This window comes from Colobus angolensis, unplaced genomic scaffold (assembly GCF_000951035.1).
Source record: "Colobus angolensis palliatus isolate OR3802 unplaced genomic scaffold, Cang.pa_1.0 Scaffold154, whole genome shotgun sequence".
Classification (NCBI taxonomy): Eukaryota; Metazoa; Chordata; class Mammalia; order Primates; family Cercopithecidae; genus Colobus; species Colobus angolensis.
Genome location: NW_012114644.1, coordinates 4,385,094 through 4,394,471, shown reverse-complemented (window position 1 = coordinate 4,394,471; position 9,378 = coordinate 4,385,094). Strand labels below are relative to the sequence as shown.

Here is a 9,378-nt window from a genome sequence, read left to right as displayed (position 1 = left end):
GGGACCCACAGTGAACGGGACCAAGGGTAACCTGACCCTGCAGTCTGGAGGTCAGAGCCCACCTCTGCCCAGGGGCCAGGGCCACTCATACCACATGAACCCTGGTCAGCATTCCTGGGGAAGTCTCTGACTTTTACCACAGGTCTCTTCTTGCCCTCCAGGGACAACATTGCACACAGACAACACACAGGAAATGGGTTCCCCTGGACAGGAACCTGGCTTTGTTAAGGAGGTGGAGGTGAAGCCTGGTTTCCATCCTTTGCTCCAGCAGGCCCTTCCAGTCCCTCCCATGTGTCTGCTCTGTCTCTCCTGCTCCTTCCTGGAGCCTCTGAGGATCCGCACCATGCCTGGGGAAGGCACAGTGACAACAGGATAGTCAGCTTCACAGAGGACAGAGGCCACCTGGGATGGTCAGGGAGAACATGGACAGGCCCTGAGCCACAGCACAGCCAACAGACACGGAGAAGGAGGATCTTTCTGAATCCCTCCTCAAGGACAGCAGAACCCAGAGCCACCCACCTCCCTCCACCACAGTCCTCTCTTCCTAGGACACGCAGGACACCTCCCTCCACATCCAGGAGCTGGGGATTCTCCTAAGATTCCCAGGCCTGGATCTGTGTCCCTGGGTCAGAGGCAAGGCTGGTGACACTGGAGAGAGAGGACTGGTCCCCCCACAGTTACCCCCCACTTTCTATCCCACAGAGCAACTTCTGTCACTTCCTTGCTAGGTATCATCCCACATTCCCTGAGAACTGGGGAGCATGAGGAGACCTGAGGGCCCAGCTGGGTTTCTGTGTCACAAAGGGAAAGAGTTCCCCGAGTTTGGGAGACCCCAGAGTACCTCCGTTTGTGATGACATTCCCAAAGGGTCAGTGCAGGGGTGACAGGTCACCCTCTCTGGGGACAGTGGACTCCATCAACCCTGCTTCTCAAAGTGTGGTTAGGAAACTGTAATGTACACAGAAGAGAAAGGGGAAGGAGGTACAAAAAAGGCAGAAATGAGAGGGGAGCGGGCAGAGGGGTGACCTGGGCAGAGCCCTGCCTCTGTCTCTGGCTCTGGGAAGTGCTTCTGCCCTGGAGGAGGCTCAGCACAAAAGGAGGAAGGTCAGTGGACCTAACAGTCACAGCAGCTCTGACAAGAGCATTCCTGGAGCCCAAGGTCCCCTCCACGGAGGACAAGCAGGCAGCAGAGACCATGGGCCCCCCCTCAGTCGCTCCCCATGGAGGGCACAGGCCCTGGCAGGGGCTCCTGATCACAGGTGAGGGAGGACTCTCCGGGAGTGGGTGGGAGGAGGAAGCACAGAGACTGGAGTCTCTTGGGTAGGAGGGGACAGAGGGCTTCTGGCTGGGGTCTCCTGGGGCTCTGAGAGGGGACTGAGGGCTTCTGTTGGAGGCTGGATAAGAGACAGAACATCATAGAGGGACAGGGGTCGCCACAGGAAAATCTCAGTGAACTGAAATTGGTAAAAGGCAGGAAAATCTCAAGTGTTCTTGTTTCCTAGTTAATCATCACCTGCCACTACATTTTGAAAAATGAGAATAATAACTATTATCAGACGACACTTCAGATAAAAACATAACCAGGGCATAAAACACTGTTCTTAGCCAACAACCTCAGACACTGGGAAATAAACCTCAGGACTTGGAGGCCCTGGGAATGCTATGAATTCATCCACAGGAGTCTGCAGCCTGTCCCAGGCACTGGGATGCAACCAAGATCACACAAGTCCCCGTCCTCACAGAGCTCACGCTCTCGTAGGGAGGAAGACAGACACCCAAAGAGATCTAGAATGTGAGGTCAGGTGTTGACAAGAGCTCCGGAGGGAGCAGAGCAGGGAAAGTTCAGAAAGGGAAGACCCAGGGTCTCTAGAAGAGGTGTCAGGGGAGGAGTCTCCCCAAAACACCCTGATGTGAGCAGGATCTGAGAGCAGTGTGGAGGGAGCCATGCAGACCCCTGGGGAAGAGGATTCCACACCAGAAAATACCAAGGTCAGAGGTGTTGAAGGAATGGGGGTCGTGCTGCCGACCCAGGCAGGGACACACACACACGCGTGCACACACACACACTCCAAGGCTGAGGGATGAGGAGACCCGCTGAGGGATGAGGAGACCCGCTGAGGACCCAGGGCCTTAGTTTTCCATCCCACTACCTAGGTCCCGGTATTGACTGATGCTCTCTTCACCTCCTAGCCTCACTTTTAACCTTCTGGGACCTGCCCACCACTGTCCAGTTCACTATTGAAGCCCTGCCGTCCAGTGCTGCAGAGGGAAAGGATGTTCTTCTACCGGCCCGCAATATTTCAGAGACTATTCAAGCCTATTATTGGCACAAGGGGCAAACGGCAGAAGGGAGCCCTCTCATTGCTGGTTATTTGACAGACGTTCAAGTAAATATCCCGGGGACTGCATACAGCGGTTGAGAGACAATATACCCCAATGGATCCTTGCTGTTTCAAAACGTCACCCTGGAGGACACAGGATCCTACACCCTACGAACCATAAATGCCAGTTATGACTCCGACCAAGCAACTGGCCAGCTCCACGTACACCGTGAGTGATTCCCCCATGCCTCTGGGTGTTGGGGGTCAGTTCTGCTTCACACACATGAGATTGTCAGGCCTGGGCTGTGCCTGCATTCCCCTCTGCATTTTGACCCGTGTTGAGATTTGAGCATTTAGTGCAGGACACACACCTAGGAGGTAAACTTCAACAGATCAGAATTCCTTTCCTGCATCCAGACCCTGCAGACACTTGCTGAATGGGGGCAGGGTGGGGGGGCCTCAGCAGGGGGAGGTCAGTCTCAGCCAAGCACCCCATGCCCTCCCCATGAACCTGACCCTGAGAAAGACTCTGGAGAACTGGGTCAGGGCCCGGCCTGAGGGGGTCCTGGGATCCTCACAGAGAAGCTCAGCCCCAAGGCTCCTGACTCCAGGTGACCCCGGGAAGCCTGTGCCAGGGCTTGGGTGTGGTCTCCTGGGCAGGGTTGACTGGGAGCAAGGATTTACCAGCTGTCTGTGGGAGCAAGGATTTACCAGCTGAGCTCACCAGTGCCAGCTCAACTCCCAGAGTCTCATCTGGACAAGGACAGAGCCTACCACTTTACCTGGGACTTAGTCCGGAGAGGACAGGTGGACAGGATTACTAGGGCATCGGCCCTCTGAATGGGGAGCTTAAGAGATGCCTTTGGGCAGTCAGTGGCCCAGGGGTAGGAACAGAGGTGAGAAAATATTTCCGGCAGCTTCTTGTCCACCAGGGATCATGCCCAGGGGTGCTCTCCCATGGAGGCAAATAATAACAGAGGCTGTTGATGTGAACACCTCCTCTGTGCCAGCTTCATGTCAGATCCTGTGAATAATTTAAAGTTCATCCATAGACAAAGTGGCAAGCCACAGACCATTTCCCATTTACATATTGTATAGAGGAGAAAGTGAGGCACAGAGAGATACAGACACCAGCCAGGGTGGGCAGATCGCAGCTGGCAGAGTCACGTGAGGACTGTCTGCAGCTACTGCCACGTCCTCTACTTCCTCCCTGGTGCCTTGTTAGGTGTCCGTGGACCTCAGAGCAGCCACCAGTTCAGATGTTTTCTTCTTAGGTGTCTACAGCTCAAAGGGGGAGATTCTGGTCTGGAGAGTTACGAGTAAATACAGAATTACTCAGGTTTTTCTTAACTAAGTCACCCGCCTCAACAATCAGTCAGTGCTGGGGAAGTTCAGGCCTCCTTGCTCAGGTCCACACCCCCATCTCTGGACATGAAATCATGTGTTTCCTGATGTGTTGGTATCATTCCGATGGGAGGATAAAGGGGAGGACTTTGCTTTCTCCCCCTTTCACACTCTGCACCAGCCAGGGCCCAGGGTGAGACACATACTCCGTAGTTCTCTTATGAAGGAGGGAGGGATTGAATGAAGGAATGATCTATAACCTCTTCAGAGACACAGACCTGGATACAAGATCCTGGGAGGTTCTGGCCGCCACACCTGTTTTCTGTCCCTCTAGGGGTAAGACCCATGTCCCATTCCTCTGGCCCCTTTCCTCTAAATCTGCCCCTGGGAGCGGAGTCTCATCTGACTCTGGGGCTGCAGGGCTGTGGGAAGGTTTTCAGGGGAGAGATCGGGCTTGCGGGGAGCCCCCCACTTTTGCCTTCCGTCCTGCAGCTCTACCCGGTTCTCACTGTGAATATCCCATAATAATCCCCCCATCCTTTCTGGGGAGTAGAAAAAAGTAAATATTTAAAAATATGCCAGAGCATCTGTTCTTCTTAGCAAGTCCAGATAGTTATTAGCTGGCAGGAATAAATTGTTGTTTTACCAGAGTCTAACCTGCTGGGGGTTTATGGGAGCCTAACTGACCGAGGGGAGGGGAAATATCCAACTCTGGCCCCCTCAAGCCATCATGTCCCACCTAAGGGGAAGAAAAAACTGAGAGGCACTGAGGCACTTGTGACATTCACAGCCCAGGGCACAGACTCCATCCAGGACCACAGAACCCCTCCCTCCCCACACTCACCACCGCATTACTGAACATCTGCTCACCCAATTTCCTGTTGCCCAGTATATCATGTCCTGGCTTTCAACAAAAACTACAAGACAAACTAGAGCAAAAAGAAAAAATAATAATTCAGTTTGAAAGACAGAACAAGCATCAGAGCCAGATGCAGAAGTGGCAGGGATGTTGAAATTATCAGACCAGGAATTTAAAACAACTCTAGGGCCAGGAGCGGTGGCTCACACCTGTAATCCCAGCACTTTGGGAGGCCGAGGTGCGCGAACTCCTGAGGTCAGGAGTTTGAGACCAGCCTGGCCAACATGGTGAAACCCCACCTCTACTAAAAATTAGGCAGGCATGGTGGTGGGAGCCTGTAATCCTAGACACTTGGGTGGCTGAGGCAGGAGAATTGCTTGAACCCGGGAGGCAGAGGTTGCAGTAAGCCGAGATCGCACCACTGCACCCCAGCCTGGGCAACAGAGAGAGATTCTGTCTCAAAAACAAATAAACAAATGAAAAAACAACTCTGACTAATATGCTACAGGCTGCAATGGAGAGCATAGACAATGTTCAGAACAGAGGGTGATGTGAGCAGAGAGATGGACAGGCTAAGAAAGAATAACAACATCTATCTATCTATCTATCGATCGATCTATCACCTGTCATCTGTCTAACTACATATATACTAGAGATCAAACTCACTGTAACACGTGGATCTCAGGGTGGTTGTGAGGATCTTTATTAGGAGATTAGAGAGATTAAAGCAGAGTTACACACAGGGTGAGAGCTCCCTTGATGCTGTCAACTAGTGTTCTTATTTTTTGATATGGTTGTTATTAGCGGTAAAATCAGGAACAATGCAGTAAAAATTTGGTTGTATCATGTACAAGTTCTGTGACCTTCCTTGACTTACTGAGGCACTGTAAGTCTCAGATGCTAACTCTGCAGCTGGAGGCGACGCCCCCTCCCTCAAGGTGATGCGAGGATGAGATGAGCTGTAGGTAGCTTGGTTCCCACTGGGCCTGGCACATGGAAGTCCCCTGAAAACAGTCAAAGAGCATCATCCCCGCTCATCAGCATTGAGTTGATGGCAAGGGCTCGCTGTCTATGACAATCATGGAATAGAAAAGAAGAAACAGAGAGAAGACTGGGCATGGTGGCTCACACCTGTAATCCCAGCACTTTGGGAGGCCAAGGCGGGCAGATCACCTGAGATCAGGAGTTTGAGACTAGCCTGGACAACACGGCAAAATCTCTACTAAAAATGCAAAAATTAGCCTGGCATGGTGGCACACACCTGTAATCCCAGCTACTTGGGAGGCTTAGGCGGGAGAATCACTTGAACTTGGGAGATGAAGGTTGCAGTGAGCCAAGATTGCGTCACTGCACTCCAGCCTGGGCGACAGAGAATGACTCCGTCCAAAAAAAAACAGAGGGAAGAGGCATGAAGTGAGAGGAAGAAGGGATTTAAAGGCACAGTAGCAGGGCGAGGTGCAGGCACCTGTGGGAGAATGTAGGAGTTGGTGCATCCCAGTGTTTCAAGCCTGAGACACAGAAAATGGTGCAACTGTGGAGAGCAAGGGAGTCAGCTATGAGGACAGCACAAGAGACCGCACTCAGGCTCTGGAGCATTTCCTTCCTACCTGACCGTGCCCCTGCCCTGCAAGGCCCCTTATGGTTTCCCTTGGAACAGACTTGGGCCTTGTCCCCTTTGCCTTCCCCTTTCTGCAGAAAACAACGTCCCAGGCCTTCCTGTGGGGGCTGTCGCTGGCATCGTGACTGGGGTCCTGGTCGGGGCGGCTCTGGTGGCCGCCCTGGTGTGTTTCCTGCTCCTCGCCAGGACTGGAAGGTACCACAGCTTTTCTGCAGCCTCCTCCCACCCCCTAGGCTGATCCCAGTCTGGGAGGAGGGAGACCCCACCCTGTATTCAGGGCCAGGCTCTCCTCGTCCTCCCAAGGGATCCTTCCCTCTCATTCCATGGCTCCTCCCTTACCAGCTGCTGATCCTAGGCTGCCTCCTCCTTTATGAATGTGGCACAACTAAGTTTGCACCCCTGAGTGTGGTCCTAGTTCCCTAACACAGCAAAGTCACAGCTGCCTGGAGGGAGGAAGGAAGGGAGGGAGATAGGATGGGAGTGCTCAGAATCTGGTACCTCCTGCTGTTCATTGAATTTACCCACCCATGAGGGGGGGATTTGCAGGCTTGAGATCCCCAAGGTGGGGGTCCTGGAAACGGTCACGAAGTGGGGAGTGGCAAAGCCTGGACAGGCTGGGTGGGGTCAGCATCCCGCCATGCTTGATGCTGTAACTGCTGTCCCTGAGGTGTGAGACGGGAGAACCTGGACCTAAGGACCTGCTGTCCTTTATGTCTCTTGCCAAGGGGTGGAGAGAGAGAGGAAAAACCCATTGCCCCCATTTCAGCATCTCCAGGCCTGAAAGGAGGGTCTGGCCATGGCAGAGACACTGAGTTCTGGGAGAATCTAATGCATGCTCCTTGCCTCCTCGTGCCCCCAGCTCCCCCAGTGTCCTGCCCACATGGACGGCCCTGCTTTCCTTCTGGGGCCTTGACCCTTCCTCTCAGGCAAACCCCCCAGGTGGTCTGATTCCCTCCCTGGGTCCTCAGCCCCTTTCCTGGGTCCCTGGGTCAATGTTCTCCTCATCCAGCGTCTGCCTGGGGGTCCTTCCTCTCTGGCCAGGACAGATGTGGCTGCTTAAGGCCTTTCCTCAGCTCCCCTCCTCAGTCGCTCCTGCCACAAAACTGATGGAGACAGGAGGCCTTCACTCCAGTCCTTGAAAATGGAATCCCTTCCTTGTCCTTTATTCTGCCCCTAAACGTGTGATTTCTCCCTGCACCCTCATGAATAACCCTTGACCTTTCCTAGGGCCAGCATCCAGCGTGACCTCAGGGAGGAGAGGCCCCCAGCCTCCACCCCCGGTGAGCGTCCCTTCAGCCCAGGTGTGGAAGCCCCTAGGTCTGCCCTACAGTGTCCAATCCTGCCAGTCACCCTCTGGGGGCCTCTGATCCTTTCCTTGGGGCTGCAAGGAGGATATCAGGAAACATGACACAGGGGACCCCGACTGGCTTAGTCAGACTGATCTGTGGTCTCTGGGTCGTGGGTCACCTCCTCAACCTCAGCTGCTCAGGTCTTCCCTGGGAAGAGGCTCCCTCTCCCTGATTCTCTGGGAGCTGAGGACCCTCACACCCTCCTGCAAGAGGGGTCCAGGCTCTCCTCCCACCCTGCTGCTCACTCCTGTCTCTGTCCCCAGGCCACGGTCCCTCTCACAGATCCACCTTCTCGGTAAGCCTGTTCCCTCCCCAGTCCCTTTCTACTGGGGTCCCAGTAGTGCAGGCTCAGGGCAGGGGGACCATTAACCCCACAGCACAGCACAGCCCCACCTTCCCCCAAACAGTCAGGTCAAAGTGAGCCCCTCCGGCCAAGGTCCCGGCCTCCCTACAGGGCCAGGACCACCCACACCCTGTGCTGACCCCACCCTGGGACCCTCCATCGCCTGAGGAGACCCCTGGAGTCCAGCAGGTGCAGAGTGGACACTGGGAGCATCGGTCAGAGGCCCACATTCTCAAGGGTGTGGGGTGGGCCCAGCCAGGACAGGGGTCGGGGTGCTGTATCCACATTCGGAGGCTGAGCTCAAGGGCAGAGCTGGTCACTCCTGAGGGAAAATGCCTGGAAGTAGAGGCAGGGAAGTAAGTCCTGGCAGATCAGAGAAAGAACTTTCCAGGCTGGGTTTCCATGACTCTCCCTCGCTGTCCCCTGACATCCCCTCTCTCCCTTGCCCAGGCTCCCCTACCTGGCCCCAGGACAGCCACTCCCATGTATGAGGTGAGTGTGGGCCATGGATGTTCTGGTCCCGCAGGCCTCAGGGGACCCAGGATCTACCCCCAACAGCACCTGGCTGAGCTCTGAGATTCAGGAAAATGCAGTAAAAATGAGAACAGGGGGTGGTGAGCAGAGGAGGGAGGGGCCTGGGAGCAGGAATCCCCTGAGCACAGCCAAGTTCAGCACCAGAGCAGCCCTGGGTGGGCCCAGAGCCTGGGAGATGCCAGACCCTGTTTTAGAAGGCCACAGGGGTCGAGGCCTCTTCTCTGTTTTTGCAGGAATTGCTACACTCTGACGCAAACATTTACTGCCGGATTGACCACAAAGCAGATGTGGTCTCTTAGGTTCTCCCAGGAGCTGCTCCTGTGGGTTGACGGAGGTACCCAAAGACTCCAGCCCTGGGAACAAGAAAGGACATGAAGCCTGAGCCAGAGAACCAGCTCTGAGTCCTGAGAAGACACTGGCCTGGGGACAGGGAGGAAAGGGGTCTCTCCTAAATATCTGGAGACCCTGACAGGCTGCCCTGGGCTCTGGATGGGCTGGGAAAAAGGCCTCCCATCACCACAGGAAGCGGGGGCTTGCAGGGAAAGTGAACGGGCCTGTGGCACACCCAGAGTTACCTGGAAAGGATCTGAATAAAGAGGACCCTTCCTCTCATTGGCTCTTTTTCTGCTCATGGGAACTTAGCAGAAACTCACTTGAAACTCCATGTCCATTCTTTCCCGGGTCACACAGGGAAAATATCATCTTCACCATATCTCAACCCCAGTCTTTCTTCCCTGGGAGACAGGAGTAGGGGGTTGGGAGTCAGGCTGGAGTGGACCCTACACAGGAAAGGGTGGGATTCACAGGAGCCCTGCCCAGCCAGCCGAGCGCTCGGCTGTCCTCACACTGCCCCAGGGACCAAGGCCATGCACAGCCCCAGCCTGGGTCCTTCTGTGAATGCATGAGGTGTCTCAGGAGCACGGAAGTTGGGGCCATCTGATGTCCACACAAAGGTGAGCAATGCAGGAGCGTCCAAGGGTGGTGCAGATCATGGGTGTGACCCCCACACA

The 9,378-nt window shown here is 54.8% G+C and overlaps 1 protein-coding gene across 1 annotated transcript; it reads left to right on the top strand.

Annotated features, from left to right (window-relative positions):
- The first annotated feature begins 1,195 nt into the window (after positions 1–1,195).
- On the top strand, positions 1,196–8,980 carry CEACAM4 (carcinoembryonic antigen-related cell adhesion molecule 4). Its single transcript, XM_011936538.1, is given in 7 exon segments — positions 1,196–1,259; positions 2,191–2,550; positions 6,220–6,337; positions 7,370–7,422; positions 7,755–7,786; positions 8,285–8,326; positions 8,602–8,980. Coding segments are annotated over 7 exon segments (735 nt in total). The 3' UTR covers positions 8,668–8,980.
- The last annotated feature ends 398 nt before the right edge of the window (positions 8,981–9,378 follow it).